This window comes from Polistes fuscatus, unplaced genomic scaffold (genome assembly GCF_010416935.1).
Source record: "Polistes fuscatus isolate 324 unplaced genomic scaffold, CU_Pfus_HIC Scaffold10, whole genome shotgun sequence".
Taxonomy (NCBI): Eukaryota; Metazoa; Arthropoda; class Insecta; order Hymenoptera; family Vespidae; genus Polistes; species Polistes fuscatus.
Window position 1 is genome coordinate 4,730,877 of NW_025112998.1, and position 22,063 is coordinate 4,752,939.

Below are 22,063 nucleotides of genomic sequence, written 5' to 3' on the forward strand. Positions count from 1 at the left end.
CTCGTGACTCTTTCAACGACGTTAATTACCGCTAGGAGAAAAGAAAGCTTAATCCCGAGCTTGCCCTCCGATCTCCGGCGGTTCCGTCTGCGGTACCAGGAATCGAGCGTGCCGAACTCTCTTATGCATATTAATTCGATAGAAGATAAAAGGGTCTTATTACAAATGGAAATTTGCCCAAGCGGATGTAACTCCAAAGTTGTCTCTCTCTCTCTCTCTCTATCCTTCCTTCTTCTTCTTTTTTATTTTTCTTTTTAAACGCATGCCAAAGATCTCCGACGTTTACATTCAGTTCGCTCGATCGATTCTTCGACATCTTTCCGAGTAATCTCATAATCATATTTTCTTTACGTATCTTTGTATCTTCAAATTCTGTTTGATTGATATTCGGTAACGAATTAGTTAAGAATTATTTAATCAATTTCATTCCATACAGTTTGGTAAGCATAAGTGAGTAGTGTAGTAGTCAATAGTCGGTCAGACGGTAGGAAAAATATTTCATATCGTAATTGTGTTCACCAATCATTTTACCTTAAATCCTACCAATGTATTATTCGTTATCGAATTATTTTGAAAAATTATATAACAAATGTAATTCCATAAGCTTATAGGATAAACGTAAGAAAGAGAAAAAAAAGAAAGAGTTAAGTAAGTCAAGGGTCGGTAAAACGGTAGCAAAAATATTTCGAATCTGATAAGAAAGGGGGTCCGAAAACGGTGGGCCCTCGCGAGGTCAGGCTCGGTTCCAAGAGCGATCTTACATTGATACTTTGCGTCAGCCAGAGGTCTATCGATAATTAATTGCGTACGAGGTTCGTTTATCTTGAATCGCGATGTGATTTATTGGTTGAAACTTTTATGGTTCGGGGTCTAATTTATCAGAAAATCCCTTAATCGTTTTCATCGTGCCCCGCGTACTACTTATTATTAGTCGAGCTTGTTCAACTCTTATATATATAAAAGGCAATCCTCGAAACGGCTGGTCGACCCTCGTATCGCCACACTTGGTAAAACCATCAAACTCGAATCGGCCAGAAACTCTTTTCCTAAAGATATATAACCTATCTACCTACCTACCTACCTACCTACCTACCTACCTACCTACCTATCTACTACTTTTCCCTTTGCCTTCTCTCCAAACTTGTAATCATTAACTCGATCTAGGCTGGGACCGTCTGCAAGCCTTTCCGATACACTTTCTTCCTTTCTCTACCAATCCTAACGAAGTGAATTAAACATAACACTTAAATGTTCCTTCCAAATGACTTATCAAAAATTCATATAGAACATAATCATTAATATACATTATTTCATAAATTTAAATAATAATTATACCAGATATTTTCATAATATTAGAAAACACGCGTACGAAATCGTCCATACACTTTCGTATTATTTTTCAACCAATCCTAATACGCTAAAACATCTTTCTTAAATTACTTTTACAAATCATCATATATAAAACGCAATCATGTTATATATATATATATATTAACAAATGCATATCAAGAATAATTCAGACAGATATTTGAGAATGGCGAATGGAATCGCGTGTTTGTGGTACATTAGGAAAGATCGTGGAAAAAGCATCGAGTTAAATAATGGAGTATAGAGACCGAAGATGGAGATTTCTCTAAGACGTTACTCCCGTTTCACCGGATGTACAAGTTGCGTCCGATCTTCCCGAGAAGGAAGGAACATGAATGAAGCCATGTGCGCGAAATCTCGTGCGAACGTTCTGTGGCACGCAATGGGAGTGAGGAGGAGGAGGAGGAGGAGAAGTATAAGAAGAAGTGGTGAAGGGAAAGGGAAAGGGAAAGGGTAAAGAGAGGAGAAGGAGGGAGGGAGAAAAAGAAGGAGGAATAAAGAAAGAAAGAAAGAAAGAAAGAGAGAGGCAAGAGTCGATCGGTATAACTCGATCTCAGCTCGTTTCAGCGGTATCGTTCCATAATCCAGCACCGTAGGCGGTATAGTGGCGCGCGCGCGCGCACACCTCACTCTCAACCAAGCACACACGTACGAATGAACGAACGCACGATCGTACGAATGCACGCATGCACGCTTGCTTGCATGGGTGCGCGCGCGCGCGCGCAAACGCGCTAAAGTACGACGAGACTGCGTGCACCTGTTCGCACATGCGTCGATGTACCTGGCAGTGAATATATTTCTCTTTACCGGTGACATCTCTTACGCGAGATTTCTACCAATGGAAATCTTCAGTCTTCACTTTTAATCGCAATTTAAACACGTCGATCACACACGTTTATCATAATCACCGATAAACATTTCCAATTGTATTCTTGATTATCTAATAATAAGAACATTGTTTACTAATTGATCTCTCTTATGTGATTAATTAATCGTTTTAAGGATAATTATTATGTATTGATTGTTATTTCATCGGATACAATTTTCTTTCATAAAAATGTTTCTTCGAAATAAATGATTCAACTGATTGGCATATTAGAATACTACTTTGCTCAATCCTTTCTATTTTTCTCTTTTCTCTCTCTCTCTCTGTGACTCTTTTTGTCCCTCTTTTCTATCTTTGCTGTCTGTCCCCATGTCAACGAATGCAAATCAGAATCAGGTCTTTAAAGATGATTCCACTTGATACATTTCGAGAAGCAATATCGAGCGACAGTGTTTTGAGAGAATGTGTCTAGTATAGCTAGCATTACCAAGTCGATAAAGATCTCGACGATAACCCTCGAGCACAACTCAAAAGAGTCATTTCACTCTTGCATTACGAATATGTTGATTTATGAATAACACAAATTGTACTATTAATAAGACCAAAAAGATCCAAATGGAAACACCTTTGGTGAACTATTAATTTCAATATTTCTTTCTCAAAAGAACATTTGATTCTATTTTGTTTTTTTTTTCTATACTTTAATACAAGCAATCTCGAAAGTAGTCCTTCGGTTCTTATCCTCGTTTAAAAAAAAAAAGAAAAAGAAATTACTAAAAGAATGAAAAAGGTTCATCCGTTTTTTATAAGATATAAATAGGTCAGAAATTATTTCAACATTCCTTTCTCAAAAACATTAATGATTACTATTTTTCTTATTTTTTTTTTTCGTATACTCAGACACAACCTATCTTGAAAGTAGTCCATTGGTTTATCCGAACACTTATCCCTATCTAAAAAAAAAATACTGAGAGATTGAAAAAGGTTCTTCTGTTTTATAAAAGAGATATATAGGTCAGAAATTATAGGACAGAAATAGCATCTTCTTTGGAGAGACCAGGAAAAAGGAGGATGAGGAAGAGATTGAGGAGTAGGAGGAGGAGGAGGAGGAGAGGGGACGAGGTGTAAAGGATGGTACTCAGCAACACACGATGTACTAATCTCTATCCACGAGTCTACCTCTATCTCTTCTTCTCTCGTTCTTAGCACGACATTATTTATTGGACCGTATTGCTGACTACTAGCAACAGGTTAAGATATCTCTCTCAAATTGGATGGTGTCCCGAGCGAGTCCCTATACGAGAGAGAGAGAGAGGAGAGAGAGGAAAGGACGATACTCTGTAGATTTTTCGCTTAACGTCGGCCTTCCTCTTTTTCCCCTTCTCTTTCCCTCTTCTTCTCCTTTTTCTTTTTCTTCTTCTTCTTCTTCTTCTCCTTTTCTCTTCGTGGACGTCGCGTTCGAGATTAATTGCCTATCGGCGGTTTGTCTCGAAAGTAGCCGGCCGAAGTAAGGCCCAGTTTCTACTTCGAAAGCGGAGGGTTTCTTCCTTGCTGACAGGAATATCAGTGCGTGCTGATCGCACTCTTTCTCCCTCTTTCTCCCTCCCTTTCTCTCTCTCTCTCTTTCTTTTGCTCTCGAGACCTTCGTGTAATTATATCGAAAATAAGAGAGAAAATGGAGAAGAAGTAGGATGTTAGAGGAATAAGAAAAAGAGAGAGAGAGAGAGAGAGAGAGAAAGAACGCCTATCGATTTTCTCGTCGATCGTTTCACCACCGTTATCGGTGGCCTTGATAATTGGGTGTTAGACGACGGGAACCTCTTCCACTCGTCGCTTTCGTATCGTCGTTTCGCGCGAATCATTAAATTCCTCGTATAATTAGCCGTGTGGTCTTCCCTTTTTATTCAACGAACGCTCCCGATAATCACCTGACGATAAAATGAGAACGCGAGGAACTGGAATGTTACTTCGTAACTGCGTAAGGATATTTATTCAACTTTAACGTCCGTTATATTTTTCTTTTTCTCGTTGTTTTCCTCTTCCTCTTTTTCTTCTTACATTCGAAAAAACATTTTTCAAATGTTTTTCCATATTATACCTGACACGTACTATTTAAAATAATAACGTTTCTATTACGCGAAACAATGGACGGGATTATTTAATTGGCGAATGATCGATGAAGATTATCTTCGTGCACGGAATCGAACGAAACGAAACGAAACGAAACGAGAGCAATACTCTATATTGCTATCTATTGTATTTAAATTAAAGAGATTCGCTAGCTCGGTAAATAAATCTTTGCTATTCCCAGAGTTGGTGGTACACGTTTAACTTCTCATTCTTTTATCTATTCGTATTTTCACGACAAGAGAAGAATATTGTAAGTCTTAAGTAGCACGAAGATATAACCGTCGTTTAAATCACTCGGGAAGTTGCTGAAATTGCCGTGATTCTCGGATCAAATTAAATAGTAAAAAACAAAGGGTAAAGAGAGGCGAGAGATTCCTTTTATTAATTCAACTACTTCCTCAATACTGAATACGAGAACGAGTCGCAGCCCATTAATTATTTCACGGATCATTAGGCGTTCTATCGTGACTACCAAAGCCCGTAATTCCTTCATCCACCATTTGCCTTTCTCTACATTTTTACTTAATAAATCCTTCCACGCTCTAGAAAATTGTAACGCGTTTATGAAATCAAATATATTTCAAACTATGAAAATATATAGAGTATGCTCAATCGTGTGAAAAGCATACGACTTATACAAATATTCATTATATTTGAATTATATCTTGTGAACCGCGCACACAAATATCTTTTAAAGCTAACTTTTGTTATCACATTTGCAAAATTATATACATGTATTTCTCTAACAATAACATTTTCATCCGCATTCAAATTTAAATCAATTTGTAAGCATTTATTATCCTATAATAAGTTTCAGTCAATAATCATTCTAATATTTTACATTATAAAAGCATGTACGAATACTTCTGCGACTATATATGAAACCCAGGAAATATGAAACAATGAGAATATAATACATCAGAAAACTGTACAGAAGAATTAAAACATTTTGATCAAGAATTTAACGAGAATGACTTCTTCGTGGTATATTAGGGTTAGGATGGAAGGGATGGCACTTCATGGTTGTCCCTAATAAGTCTGTAGGATTCAAGCTCGTTAAGGCTTAAGGTGAGGTATGCGTGTCGTCGCGAACAGGAGAGACAATCGCGGCACGTAATCAACGCGAATGAAGTAAGAACGAGAAAGTGAGAGTGCGTTTGTGTGTATGTGTGTGTGTGTGTGTGTTTACTAAGGAGACGAATGATAAAAAAGGATATCCTCTTAGGGTCCTTAGTTTCTGTCTCTCTCATTCTCTTTCTCTTTTATCTACATGGATAAGGTTGCCGTGTGACCAGTGTGGGTTGAGATTGCGCTCCTCGTGTTACTCGCTACGCTGTATTATTTGCGGCCGTGAATTGCGAGCGAATACGGTAATACGGACGGCGAATAATTAGGGACGTGATTCCCATAACTTTTTACCTCTTTCGTCTCTCTGTTCATTCTCTTACTATTTTTTTAGTTTCTTTTATTTTATTTTATTTTATTTTATTTTATTTTATTTTCTTTATCTCTTCACTTATTTCCACATAACGATATCCTTGGTTTCCGTTTAAACTTTCGAATCATTTTGATTGGTCATATTTTTTTGTAACGATTTTAACGATTACTATTCTATATTATATAAAAGAGAAATTCTACACGATTGGAAATGAAAACGCAAAAAAGATCGTTGTTATACTCATTACGCGATTGGAAAACATATTAGAATCTAATTTTGTCGATGATTGTTCATAATCGTCGTCGCATGATCGTATTCGCGCTAAAGTTAATAACTATAATATTATTTGAGGAGAGAGAGAGAGACGATTACATATAAAGATCGATCAGTTTGCACGTGCAACAATGTAGACTTTACTTCGTTCGATTATTTTCTTTTTGTCGAACAAAGTAGGGGGTTCTTACCCTTCTCTTATAAAAATCATCGATTAAAGCATGCACGCGGTATATGCCTGCCTGCCCATCGAAAAAGTATACACATTCGAGAGAGATTGGGAAAGTTTCCGAAAAAAAGTTAGCCATTTCGAGCAATTTGAGCTGCCATTCGTAAATTTTACGAGCTACATGCACGACACGCCGTGGATGGATATGCGTTGCTACCAGTAATAAACAACAAATAAAAAGAAAAAGAAAGGGAAGAAAAGGAAGAAAGAAAAACGCGAGAGGACGATTGTCGGTGCTCGCCTCGAATGAAACAGCACGGTAAGGTGCGGTAAGGTGCGGTAAGGTGCGGTAAGGAGTAGCGTGTTTACGGCAGGTGCAGTCTTCGGGCTATTAGAATTAGGAGTCGTGATCGTCAGTGATTTTGCCGACGCGAGTGGGGTAGTACCAACCTCTCGAAAAATCGCCTTTGGCTACCACCACTCAGAGAAGAATCTATTTCTTCAAATTGTTTCCTTCGTTATATCGCACTGATTTCATCCAAATTGTAATGACGAGTATATCACGAAATCTTGTCTTTCAACGATTCTCAGTAAAGAAACGTAATAAATATCATTAGTCCAAAAGCATGAACTCACGTCTAGTAATATCATTTATATACCACGTCTCTCAAAGTTTTCTTTTACAAAAATTCATTATATCGTGTAACAATGTAAAAATATCGTGCAATTTGTATAAGAAAAAAAAAAACAAAATAATATAAATAACAAATTTGTGTATGTATATATATATCAACGACAAAATAATAAATATCATTAACCGAGTAAAAAGAAAGAAAAAAAGAAAAAGAAAATGAAATTCGTTAAGAAAGGATCACATCGTTATTCTTCTTTACATCATATACAGTAATCGATTCCACTTATAAGATCCATAGATCATTCGAAGAATCTTTTCTCGATGGTACCGAAGACTTAATCGTCGACATAAGAATCAAGATCGACATGGTATAATTCGTAGGCACACTCAGCAAAAATGATTGTTTGTTTAATGGAGGATGGACCATTATTCGGAGATTTCGGAGACTAACGAGGGCCGACCTCGTGAGATTATTTCTTTCCTTATACTCTTCGTCTTCGTCTTCGTCGTTATGCAGCCATCCTTTCTTTCATTCTTTCTTTCTTTCTTTCTTTCTTCTATATCTTTTGTCTCTTTTTTTTCTTCCTCTTCTTCTTCTTCTTCTTCTTCTTCTTTCGTCTGACTCGTCTTAACGGAGTCACCGCACGCACACACGAGAGTCCCCATGGCTTCTTCTTTGGCTTTTCTCGAGCGGCCGATCTTAATCTCCCGCGCAAGGAATTCGAGAATGTTGCGCCTCGAATAAGAGAAGAAGAAGAAGAAGAAGAAGAAGAAGAAGAAGAAGGAGAAGAAGAAGGAGAAAGAGAAGCAAGTGGAGGAGGATGAGGAGGAGGAGGAGGTGGAAGAAGAAGACGAAGAGGACGTTGCGACGCATGGTGTGTTCGTTCAAAGGTAGTAGTAAGTATAGTATACGTTCGTTCCTTCCTTTCTCGAGGTCGACCGCGCCCGACACGAGCATTTCTTTCTTTCTTTCTTTCTTTCGAGAGAGAGACCAGTAGCGGGATCATCTTTCCTTTTCTTTTTATCTCGCTTCGGAGACCGCTACATACAATCTAAAGATTAATAGATCAGACTACGAAAATGTGTTAGATTAGAAATGTATCGAGCTATTAGAAAGCTAATCTTATATCCTCACTAATACGAATGATTGAAAATGTTATGTTGAGATCGTTTCCGTGTAGAAATATATTAAATTGATATTTTTTAACACACCTTAGAAAAATAAGTAATTCAGATATATATAATAATCTTTTTTTATCAGAGGAGGTGTTTGTAAGATATAATGCAAGACACTTACGTATTTCTCTTTGCATTACGTTTCGATGTAACACGTTCTAATACTCATTTTTATACTACACTTTCTAATCACGTAAATGTAATTTTTTTTTTTTAGAAATATCTTACCTCGACATGGTACGTAATTATTTGTATCTTTTAGATCTATATATATATATATTGAATTTACTCTACTTCACCGATACCGTACTCTAACCGAAGAAGAAAAAAATAAATAAATACGAGAATTCATCGAGCTTTAAACTTAAAGAAAAGAGAGAAAAACAACGAAAAAGAAGGAAAAAAAAAGGAAGGATCAAAGAGCGCAAGCCTGCATTCGCGTTTTACGATTTTCGCGCAAACGAGTTCTCCGAAGGCGGTAGCCCGAAGGAACCTTCCGCTTGGAGGAAGGTTGCAAGATCGAGAAGAGATTCTTTGAAGCTACGAAACCGAGATTTACTCTCCTTCTCTCTCCCTCTTCTTCTTAAAATCGTTTTACGTCCCCTTTTCGCAACTGTTGCAAGAGCGAGCGTAACCTTTCTCGTGTAAAACTCTTGAGCGTAAAACATTCGCACGTAACACCGTGAAAATAGCGTTGCTCTGTGCTCTTCCAGGGGTGCGAGAAAGAACAAGAGGAGGGATGCCAGAAGAAAAAGGAAGGGCGGGAGGGAAAAGGGAAGCATTCGGTCACGCAAAACGATCCTATGAAAGAGAAGGGGGAGGAGTGAAACCCCTCGCGCAACTTTCCCTCTCTCGCTCCCTCTCTTTCTTTCTTCCTTTCTTTCTGCGACTGTATCTTATTCTTTCTTCTTCTATCCTTCGAGAAGACACGTCCTTAAGTGTGTACATACCGAGCTCCGGTGAGTAATAGTAATAGCTTTTAAATTGTCCTTTGCTTTAGTGGCAAATAATATCCAACGCTCCTCCCCACTAACTTCTTTTTTCCATCATGCTCGACGCGTTCATTCCTCTTCTCTTTCCTCTTTCCATCTTCCTACCTACTCTTTTACGAACAAAGGACACAAATGGAAAATGTCTTTTAGAGAGATTGTACTATGGTATATATATATATATGTATACTCGTGAGATACACCTGAGATACCGCAATTTACAGCTTTAAAAGATGTTACCCATGTAACTGTGCTACGTAAACACAACAACGATATTTTCTTTAAACTTTATAGTATTTAATATAAATATATTCGATTGTTTTTAAGTGAATTTATATTGTTATTATTTATTTATAAATTTAAAACGTTTCGTAAGTTGTGTTCGTATATAAGTAACGATATTTTATTCTATATAGTATTTAAGAAAAATATTCGACTAATTTTGAAATATATATGGTACTATAATTTATAGAGTTTGAAACGTGTTGCGCATTATAATCAGCTCGTAAAGAATATTCGAAAGGATATTTTGTTTGAAATTCTATACTAATAAAACAATTAAATTGTTTTGTTTTGTTTAGATACATTTGTACATTCTCAACTCGTTACGCGACAATAATGAGAATGAAAAGCCTAGCTTGTTAGTAAGAATTTAACGCACCAACGTATGTATGTATCTACGTATTTACAAAGAGGAGAAAGTAATTCTCGTAGGAGATCAATTTCGACCCTTCCCACGACCGGACTTTAAACCAAACCCAACTCCCAATTCGATCTTACTGCTCACAGGCACGCGTTTCTATAGATTCTTACGCGGAAACTAAAAGCCGATCTAATCTCTACCACAATGTAACGCTGGTTTTCTTGTACGCTTAAGTCGTGCTTAAAAGAAAAGAGAAAGAGATAGAGATCGTTTATCTCTTTTCGCGAAACTTTACTTAAAAATCCTTGACCAAACAAACAATAAAGCGAACGACGAAAAAGTAAAAATAACAAATGGAAAAATAAGAAAAAGAAAAATAATATCAAGACTCTCATTTCGCTTTGCTTTCTTTGATTTCGCAATCACTTAGAATCCATTTTTACGAGAGCATGGTAACATAAATTTCTGTCAAAAGCGTCGAATTATCTCGACGTATATTATAAAACTTAAATTACTTTATAGAAGTTCAACAAAAAAGTAACTCTCGTTCATCCTACCAGACTAATTTAACCTATCCGTGTCTTCAAAGAAAGAGAAAGAGAGAGAGAGAGAGAGAGAAATGGATATAGAGAGTCCTTTGGAAAAGACTCGCACGATCCGAGAAGAAGCTTTTTGCGAGTCGGTTGCGTAGAAGAGAAGAGTGGAGGACTCTTGTGAAGGTCGAGAAGGCGGGCCAGATGGACGCAAAAAAGGATGTAATGCAGGAGACTTCTGTCGGTCCAACCTTCTTTCTCGATTTATAAATAACTAGAACCCAGTGAGAGGGAACGCACGCTCGACTTTTAGCAAAAGCTCGTTTATAAATAACCAAACGACCAAGGATATATACACGCACATGTTTTATACACCTAATATAGAAAAAAGAAAGAAAAAAAAAAGAGAGAGAGAGAGAGAGAGAGACAGAAATGGGGTAATGCAGGTAGGACCGAAGAAGATGGATGAAAACTACGAACACGAGAATGGAGGGATGGATACTTTTCGACCGCAAGGTGTGACCAGTTTCTTTCTGTGGTCGGACAAGTTTTCTTCTAACACGCGAACGAAGAAAATCTGGTCAACTTTTTTTTTCCTTTTTTTATTTTTATTTTCTTCGAATAATCTTCTTCTCCGTCTAATTATATTGCAACCGTGCTCGCAATCTTATGAAAAAACAAAAAATATATATCCCTATTATCTAACCCACGTCATTCGAATTGATATTTTTCTTAGCAACTCGATTTTAAACTTAATATCACAAATTCAAAACGTATATTAAAACCATATAAATAAAAAAATAACGTAATTAAAACAATTCGAATAGTCTTCTTCTCTCCGTCTAATTATATTGCAACCGTGCTCGCAATCTTATGAAAAAACACAAAACATATATCCCTATTATCTAACCCATGTCATTCGAATTGATATTTTTCTTAATAACTCGATTTTAAACTTGATATCACTAATTCAAAACGTATATTAAAAAACAATAAATATATTTAATATTAATTTGCGTTATTCCTGTATCTCGGTCGATTGAATTTTCAAATGTTAAACGAATACAGGGAGCCAAGAAGTACACCGAGACTTCTCGCGATATATCGTGTTACAAGCTCGCGGACGATATCGGACACCTCGCGGCTTTTTACTTTCGCGCTATGCGGCGATTACTCTCCGCCACGCGAATCTTAAATCTCGGATAACGTGCAAGAATATTTATTCCTTGTGTAAAATCTTACGGATATATTTGTCCTATATGAAAGAATAATTTTCTTTCTTTTATTTTCACGTAAAGGTTCGCGAATAACCCCTTCTTACGTACGATTTCGAATCGTCTACGTTTTCTACAATGATCTCTCTCGAATTCGTTTTTATTCGAAAAATTTTAGCGTATAACGAGTTTTTTTTTTGTTTAAATTAATACCAAAAAAAGAAATCAAATCACGAGACATTTACGCGCTATTACGACACTTTTTTATTATTATTATTATTATTATTATTACTATAAGAAACGAAATAACCAATTCAATTTAAAATCGTTACGACTATTTCATTTCGTTTAAAATTTCTTTTACGAAAGGAAATTGGACGGCGTTAAAAAATGGGAAAAAGTATTATATTATATTCTTACGTGAAATAAATTGTCAAAGAGAAAACTACGATGTAGGAAAGAAATAGATAGAAGAAAAACGAAAAAAAAAAAAAAAGGGTAATCATCAAAGATCAAAGTATCCTCTTATCCATCTATCCTAAACACACCCGATCACGAAAGAGAAACGTACGAATAATCTGCGTAGAAGGTAACACGTGAGAATACACTACGAGTTTCTCAACTTTAATAAATCTTCGTTTTCTTTTCCATCCGACTAAATAATATTCAGTAGGATACTGTCATTCTTGATGGTTACACCGATGACGAGAGAAGAACGCGAAACGGATGGAAAAGAAAGACTGAGAAAGGGATACACATTCTCTCTCTCTCTCTTTCTTTCTTTTTCTTTCTCATGCGAGAAGTGCATTAGGCAGCAGAAGCAGCAGCAGCAGCAGCAGAAGCAGCCATCGCGGACATTACGGTTCCCAGTTTTCTTGCGTTGACGTTTCCTTCTTGTGCGCATCATCGGTGACTCGTAGCTCTTTTGGTCCACCATCCATGCCGCTACCACTTGCGAGTTTCTTCAATGATGGTGCTCGCAGATTAGTCGATTAGCGTTAAGGCACGCTTCCTTCCATGTATTCCTATTCCCGAGAATATATACATACATATATATATATATATATGTATGTGTGTACACGTGTATGTAAGTACGCTTTTCGCCTCGACGAATCAGGAAATGGCGCGATTCAGCTAATGGAATTCTATATCGCGTTTGGACGTTCCTCTATACGCTTCGTCAAGGTCAATCGGAAAAAGGGGAAAAGAAAGAGTTTCTTCTTCTATCCGAGCTCGTTGCTGAATCAGCGAACGATGTCGAGAGGTCGGCAATGATTCTTTTTTTTTTTTCAATAATACAATTATTTTTCATTTTTTTCTCTCTTTTCTTTTCTTTTTCTTTTTCTATTTCATTACGAATCTTTTTCATATTAGAAAGCTTTCTAAACGGCACTTCCGGCTATTTAACGAGCCTGAAGATAATTAGCTTTTCTACTGCTTAGGTACTCGCCCGCAAAGATTAGAAGGTGACGATTAGAAACGATAAAGCGAATGGACGAAAATGATTTCACGTTTATTCCCCCTTGTACTTTAAATAATCGCTAATTGTCCATTAATTTCTACACACATGCGCGCGCACACGTACGTGTGCATATTACGAGCACGCATAAGCGTCGTTATTTGAAATAACGGGTAAACAAAAAAATAAGAATAACTTCGCCTTCAATCATTATAATTTTATATCGATAATTAAAGGATAAAAATATAATCTTGAGTATCTATTATATCTATTTAAGTTACGTTATATACGAATAAGACTTTATATACGTACTAGTCGTAAAACGAAGAAGACGCTGAAATTCATATGATCGTAGGACGTAGACAAAGTCGAGAATTGCGTGGGCTCTCGTAATACTCATTGTTTTACGTCGCGGACGCTATAAATATTCAATAATTCCGTTGGCGTGATCAGTTAAGAATGGACCATAGAAATTCCTATAGAATTTTTTTTTTTTTTTTTATTATTAATTTTTTTTCTTTCTCTCCCACTATCATCCTTCAACCATTGCCGTTATATCAAACCCCGCGTCACTCGAATTTTCGTATAATCGAACTTAACGAATAATACGACGCTGTACGTGAAACGTGATTTAAAGATAGAAAATATATTATACTTTCGAACTCGATTTCGAGTCTGTCGATAGGATCTTGTTAACGTAAGTGCGAAGAGACGAAAAAAAGGAACAAAAATTTAACGAAACGTAACATATTATACATATGTAATATAAGAAGATGAAGAATTTGACAGAGATACGAGCTCCCGCAGCGAAGTTAACAAATGATCTGGACCGTAGGGTTGAACTTTGAACCCACCGAAATGTTGAACTCGAAAGCCACGAGGAATTTCCACGCGACACTGCCTCACCTTCGGCTATATTCTCTTCTTCCTCCTACGTCACTAACATAAGAAAAAGAAAAAAGAAAAGAAAGAAAAAAGATAAGAAAGAGAGAGAGAGAGAGATAGGGTAGATACGCACAAAGGAGTAGGATGCTGTTAGCGACCGGTTCGCAGCTCCTTAATGACTCGTAATCACGAAACGGTGATGTCTCTGAGTTATGACGCGCCTTAGCCAGAAGGAACGAGCATGCTTTTCGATGCGAACAAGAAAGAGAGAAGAGAAAGAGGACATAGATGTGGACGCCAGGAGGAAGAATACCTCGTGGAACGGATCCTCTCTTACGTAACATCCTTCCGAGACTTCTTTCTTTCTCTCTTTCTCTTTTCTCTCTTCTGGTTTCTTCGGAGAGATGCGTGTCTCTTCCCAGAGGACTGTTTCTTCGTGAAAGTCGAGTTAAGGTGCTTGCTCGAAATCCTGATTGGTAAATTTGAATACTTCCAACGTCATATTCATGCACATTTATTTTCATTCGTATATATGTATATATATATATATATTTTCTTTTTTTTAAATGCGAATTAATAAACGTTTACGACGAAGAAAAAAAAAAAATTTGAAATCGTATTAAAAAATGATCAGACAATTTTTCATACCAATGGAAATAATTTTGATTATCCTTCGTCACTTAAGATCAAAATATCAAGATCCACAGTTACCAATCTCCGACTATAACGTACCGATTACCACACCACCCACGCATGTAACGTACGTACATACACGCACGCACGGAAGAATCATTAATGACTCGGCCGATCGTGAATACGGATTATTTGAGAACGAGGTCGAAAGGATAAAGGATTATCACGAGAAGGAGTTCTTCTTTCACGGAGGGTTTCGAGGTGAACGCGTATGAAGTAACAACAGTTGTGAGTAGTCGCGAACGATTTTCACGTTTCTTAAAGTCCACTTTTCTTTTGTTCAATATTTCTTAATTCCTCTATTACGAAATCAAGACTTTGCAGTCAATCGTGTAATTAAGAAATTGTCCTTGGTACGATTGTGTGAGATTAAATTCGCATTAATAGAGATCGCGTGATAAATTATACATGCAAACTCTATACACACACGCATCTATATACATTCGTATAATATAGAAATAATAGGAATTATATTATTATATATGAATTTCTAGAAGAGAGAATCAAAAAAAAGATAAAAAAAACAACTGAATAAAATCATAATTCAAGGTAAGAGTAAAATAAACGTGTTTAAAATCTACTTTCAAGGCACGGATAGCAGAACCGGAAGGTGATCTGTCTCTCTCTCTCTCTCTCTTTTAAAGCTAGTTCGTTTATTCGAAAAATAGAAGAGAAGAAGTTGGGAGAAACATAGAAAGAGATAGGAGTAAGAGAGCATAATCTTGCGACGTGCACGGAAGTCGAGCATGAAGGCAGAAATCGACGACGTCTCTTCGCCGTGAACACCATCGAGCGAATCGACTGCTTCATCGACTTTCATGAGAGTCCGCGGTACCGTGACTTTCGTGTACCGGAATATTTTTCTCCTCTCTTTCTCTCTCTCTCTTTCTTTCTTTTTCTGTTTCTTTTTTTCCATCTCTTTCTTACTCTCGTTTGCTTCTCCGCTAAGTCAACGCCGAAGGAATAGCACGTGGGATAAGGAAACCCTCTAGAAACCCCTTCCTTCAATTCCCCTCCTCCCCTTCCTCCTCCTCCTCCTCTTCTTTCCAACTCTTACCCCACTTCGTTTTCCATCGCAGCAACCTCGAGAATGTCGATTAGAGACTTTAACCGTGCTCCTAAGATTTTCTAACCCGACGTGGTTAAGGTGAGATCATCGATCATGCGATACGTTGCATCGAAATGTTACTCTTGACGTACACACACGCGCACACCGGTTTCTATACATATATATATCTTTCGGGAAAGAGAAGAAAAAAAAGTATAGAGCAAAAAAAAACAAGAAGAAATTAACGAGAAACGGCCAACGGCTACCTCCTATGTCATGCTCGCGATGAAAGTATTGCAAATATTCGTCTAATGATCTGTCTAATTCTAAGGAAAAGTAAGTATCTCGTATATATATGTTTGCGTATGTGTATGTGTACGAATACGCGTATCTATACGCATTCGACGTTTATTTAATTGTATTAAAGAAGGAATTAAGATCTCGTAGGACACGTATAAGAATTTAACGTTGAGAATTTCCTTTAATAAATAATGATCCTTTGGGTAGATATATATAACGTTACGACCACGGAGTTCCCACAAATCTTTTCGCCATTTGGCTTTTGATTAAGGACGCCATGAACATCGGTAATCCAGCAGGAAATCGGCTAGACACCCATGTGAGAACGACGACGACGACGATGACGACGATGACGACGACTAGGATGGCAAAGGACTGTTATACTACACACGCTAACATGCTCGATACTAAACCTGTTTTTGCCATTGCTATGACACGATCGAGTACCTTCCTCAGATAACGAATCCTTTCGATATTTCCGATCTAGTCGTAACTTCGCGTAGGTGATATCCAGTTAGTTATCCCGACTCTGATTACGCTTACTTAGAGGAACGCGAAGTTGTGTTTTTAAACGAGCCGCCTCCTCCGGCTGAGTAACACCATATTTTTTATTTTTCATAGAGTTTCTTCTTTTTTTTTCTTCTAGAACCGGATACCGAGATGCGTAAAAGAAATGAATGTTTTATGTATCAGCGATGAATAAATATATTATCTACTTTCTCTTATATTCTTCTTCTTTTTCTTCTTCGTATTTTACTTTTTTTTTTCTTTTTTACCTAATTTATATAAAAAAAATTCTCTTACACGACGATTGAATCGGACCGATATTTATTCGAATAGAAATTCATTCGGAACGGACTAGCGCGTTAAAGTTTTCCTAATACTCGAATCGAGAGTTAGGAATTCTTTTTAAAAACGATGGGAATCGGGAGAAATAGTTTCCTTTCGAGATTCTTTGACGGTAAGAAGTAGAAAAGATTTTAAATCGACGCGTACAGGAAGAGGAGGAGAAGAAGAAGGACAGGAAAGTTTAAGTGTGGAAGAAGTTGGAAGGAGATAAAGGAAAAAGAGGACGAAGAAGAGAAGGAGGAGGTGAAAAAAGAAGAAATGGAGGTAGAAGTAGAAGCAGAAGTAGAAGTAGAAGTAGAAGAAGAAGAAGAGGGTGAGAAGATAGGTGCAGCCTCCTCCACGGTGGCTATCCACGGTCCCTCTTCTTGGCAGGTTTACGACGAGCCAACGCAAACACGACACTCGGCCGCTAACTGGCCACCTAGCTACCGGTGACTAGTCCTCTTTCCCTTCGCTCTACTCTTATCCCTCGGAACCCAGGAATCTAGTCTCCTCCGATGAACCTCACGCTCCGAGTCCGTGAGATATGCGTGACCGCTTCCGAAAAATATTCGAGCCGGCCAATTAGGGAAAAAGAAACCTGCGACCGGGCCCTTTTACTCTCTCTCTCTCTCTCTCTTGTTTTATCTTTTTCCTTCTTTTCTTTTCTTTTTATTTTAACTTACTTCACTATTAACTCTCGAAAAACTCGTTTTCACTTGTATCCACATTGTCTCGAATAGAATTTCTCTACTTGAAAATTATTTCCCATTTTGATAAATTTGTGTATCTATTTCTTAATATTTAACGCCTAATTATTCTTCTTACAATTTGACTGTTTAATTTTTTTTTTTTTTTTCTATATTAATGTCATTGAACTTTGATCGGTGCCAATTAAAGATGACAAGAAATTTTCCAAGAAGGTATATATATAGGTAGATAGATATTCCGACTTGATTTACCTACCACCATCGAGATCTCATCTCGATCTTTCTGGCTACTGACAATCCAGATCTAACGAGTTGCTAAAAAAATCTGCTTACCGTTATTTCGATAAGATCTACTTCGGACGTTAAGGAAGCAAAAGAATCCTTGCATCTAAACTATCTTCCGAGATATTTTTTCTATAATAATAAATGCCTATACGTGGATATGGTTTATCGTATTAGTTAATTACTATTCTTTTTCGTGTTTTGTAAACCCGAACCGAAATTATTTCACTTTCGTTAGACGATAAAGTAGAGGAAAAAGAAATAAAGAAAAAAAAAAAAAAGAAAATTACACGAACGTGTTTTAGACCTACATGAGTCACTAGTTAGTACAAATTAGAAAAACCGTATGCACCCGTGAAATATCCCATGTATGGGATTTATCATGGTAGTTAAACGTAAGTGGAACATTTAGTTTCTTTTTTTTTTTCCTTTTTTTTTGTAAACCCGTACCGAAATCATTTCCCTTTCATTGAAGAAAAAAAGAATATACAGGGACGTGTCTTGGATAAAAAGAACCATTGAATAGTTCTAGCTAGAAAACGTGGTGTATGCCTCCGTGAAATACGTTATTCCCACAAGAGGATGCATACAATGGCCGTGTAAAGAGTAAATGATATATTCTCTGCGAGAAACCGTAGTCAGTCGGTAAGTTGCGCGGGTCAGTGTCCGATATCTCGTTCTCTCGGGTACATTGCACGTACAGGCTCTGGTACAGGCGGTCCATCTTCCTTTATTCTCTATTTTTCTTTCTCTCTCTTTCTCTTTCTCCACCTACTACTACTACTACTAATACTACTACTACTACTACTCGAGAAAGAACCGAAAGGAGAGATGAGATTTGCAGATCGTATCGGTCTCGTATTGGCTCAAAGACAGAAGTAGCTCTGACATTGAGAACGTACAGAGTGAGTGAGTGAGTGAGTGAGTTAGCGAGCGAGTAAGAAAAAAAGAGAAAGAGAGATATTGTTGTCCGTTGTTCACCATTGGAAAATCATCCAGCAGGTGACTGGCATGTTGCGAAGGTCAGCATTCGATGGAATGCTCCGATTAAAAAAATCAAATCTCTTTCACTCTTTTTGATCGGTGGTCAACTACTTCTATACAATTAAATTCAATTGCGTCTATACAATTTGTTTGGATATTAATTTAAAAAAATATAAGAAAATAAAAAAAAAATGTAAAAAAGAAGAAGAAGAAAAGAGAAAGATATTTCTATTAAGAAATCGTTACTGGTACATTTCGTCGGAAACATATTATACCTCGCGTTGAGAGTATTTTAATTTCCTTCGACAGGATTCGATTTCGATGAGGAGATAAAGGATTCTCATTGGGTAGATGGTTTCATGCGGTCAGGACTGTAACAGCTGCGGCAGAGTATCGAGTACCGCGAAACGATTTTGAAAGTCGTTTCGCGGTGCGGAGAGTGCGTCCGGATAATGCTATGCCGATTCCAGTCGGTGCAGCCTGCATAACGGATCTTCGGATCGCGAAGGTCGCCAGCCCTTACGCAACTAGCAGAGTCACTGGACTCTTCCCCTCTATCTTTCTTTCTATCTATCTCTTTCTACCTCTCTTTTTCAATCGTAGGTATCTCTTATTCTCAACAACTTCTACCATATCTACTATATATACGTGTATGTGTTGTTTTTCAAATGAAAAAGATTATACGTATCCACTTGTACGTTTATATCTCTGCTTGTACTGTCCTCCTCCTTCTCCTCCTCCTCCTCCTCCTACTCCTACTACTACTCCTCTTCTTCGTATCGAATTTCACTCTGAGAGACAACCATATCCCTTTTCTCAAATTCCTTTGCACCGCTGGAAAAAGAAGGTCCCACCTTACCTGAAACAGAAAGAAAAGCAAGCATCGGTCAGATCGGATGTCACGTGAACGTTTCAATTGCAATGAATAGTAATCGTCTCACGCCTCTAACTGCATGAGAAAGGGAAAGAAAGATAGAATTCCTTTTACTTTCACATATATGAATCGAGCAACGTTCGTTGTTGGATTTGCTAAAGCGTTAACTTCTTGCTTCATACTATTCTGGATAGTAATTAATTCTAGTTTATTATCCGAATATGTGTACTTGACACAAACCTGATTGCTCTTTTTTTTTTAATATATATTATCGAAGATTAGATATGATAATTGGTAAGTAGAAAAGAAATTCATATTCAGTGCTACTGATTTTAAAATCAGATTTCGAGCTAAAGCAATGTAATTTTTTTGACGAAGGCGTGTTTAGAAAATTGAGACGGAAAAGAAACAGATTATTAGGCGACCAACCGAACGACCATATTTTGTATGACGTTAATGACCACCTTTCAACTTTATTTGTATCTCTATTCGTATCTTTAGCCGTCTCTTAAAACTTAAGTACCCACTTGCTCGTGTAGGTAAGAAGTATCGAGTAGTTTTTACCGCTGGATGCGATAGAAATTAAAGTCCGATTGCCGACTTGCGAAAACTACCTTTTCGTTTCGATTAATCGCGATGACTCTTCACTAAATTCAACACTCGCCAAAATATACTTTGCCAACGTGAAATGTGTCTTTCGTTCGTTACAAACGAAATAAGAGCGCGCTGTAATACATTTATATATACTTTAAAGTTACATGCATAAATATAATTAATAAATATCAAACGTTGAACATTTTCTTAATACATTTTTATTATCATTTTTATATCTAAACGTAATACTCAAAAATAAACTAATATAATAAATATAATTTAATGAACTTGTTAAAGAAAAATAAAAAAACAATTCTACCAATCAATTTGTTTATTGATCCAATCCATCGCGAGACATTTCCAAACATTGCGAATCAAAAAAGGATAAAAAAAAAAAAAGAAAATAAAAGAAACGAGATACAACAAGACGATTATAATTACCGATAATTACACTACTCGGCCCTTTCTCCTCCAATTATCGCGTATACAGTAATCGTATGACGTAATATATCTTTACGTAGGACTCTCCATTGAGAGAAAGAAAGAAAGAAAGAGAGAGAGAGAGAGAGAGAAGGAACACGATAAGCGATAGGCGGCGGATCAGACCGTAATAATTAATTACGAGTGCGGCATAATTATTGCTTTCACGGGTAGTACTTACTTTTCTTTCTGCGCATAAACGTTGCCCTTACGACGTGCCGCATATTTCATCGTTATTAATAGGTGAAAGATGTACAGACTGAAAGCCCTGAAATCCTGATACGAGAAACGTATCCAAAAATATTCCTTAAAACTCTCGCTTTCTAATCGAATATTATTACGGGCTTTTCTTTTTTTTTTCGAATTTATTTGAGTTAGTAAATGAAGACTCGCTGCTCATCGATGGTATTAGTTTGATCATTGACAATTTAAAAATGTCTTCTAGATTAAACGTAACAGCTTGATATTCGAAGCGTTAACGAGAGAAAACGAACGTATATGAATTAATGAAAATGAGCACACGAGTGAAATGCAAAATGGAAAGAGAAAAAAATACAAATAAAATAAAAAAGAAAAAGAAGAAGAAGAAGATAAAACGAATTCACGTTCGGAAGAAAGGAATATATGTATATTACGAATGTGGCAATTTATTCAACGAAACGAGGAGTATAACGAAGGGAAGAACGAATCCCCCTTGAGACTCTTACCACCCGTTGAGCATTATTACACATTTAACTAATTTCCTTGTCTCGTAAACAGCGGTAAAACGTTCTTCTGAGCCTATTCGTACTCGCTAAAGCACACCGCCATACTCGCGACTTTTCTTACCCGGGCATTGATATCTCCTTTCCTTTGAAAGAATAATCAAGGATTTGCCTGTAGGGTGTCCGCCGGACGGTTTTCTTTAAGAAACATTCAAAATAGGGTGTATAATGAAATAAAAATAGAGGAAAAATAAAAAGATACATTTGTTAAAGATTTTCATGACCTCTCTCTCTCTCTCTTTCTCTCTTTAAAGAGAGAGAAATTAATATTTAATTATATAGACTATCGAAGTATACCGATTATGCCCAATTATCTTCAATTATCGGTTAATTATTGCATTAAATAAATATACCTACCAAAGACGGATAAAACTAAAGCGTATAATTATTAATTAAACAAAATTTCAATTACATTCTTAATTACACGTGTAATCACGCGTATTACATATCGATTTCTCTTATCTGAAATATTTTCTATATACGCCAATATAATTAATAGTTAACTCGAGTTGGTTTATACGTGATATATATAATATCTGTCTATGATCGATTTAAATCGACAACGTCCACGTAAAACGCCGAAACGTTATTAATATGGATTACACGCGATGGACGCTTAGCAAGAAGATAAATCGAAAAGATCCGAGTTGTATCTATCGATCGCTCCAGAGATACAAGGAGATACAAGAGCTGAGGATTATCCGATGGCGTCCCTTTCAAAAGAGAGAAGGAAAGAGATACCTATCTGCATGGACCATCTCTCTCCCTC

General features: G+C 36.8%; 1 protein-coding gene across 1 annotated transcript in view; it reads right to left on the reverse strand.

Moving 5' to 3' along the window:
• The window catches only part of LOC122525945 (protein dachsous), a gene marked incomplete at its 5' end in the record, with an annotated part of 121,795 nt that extends 102,479 nt beyond the window's left edge, over positions 1-19,316 (reverse strand). The window contains one exon of the mRNA XM_043648987.1: positions 19,281-19,316. Coding sequence (XP_043504922.1) covers positions 19,281-19,316 — 36 coding nt within the window. The remainder of the gene's footprint in view (positions 1-19,280) is intronic.
• Between the last annotated feature and the right edge of the window lie 2,747 nt (positions 19,317-22,063).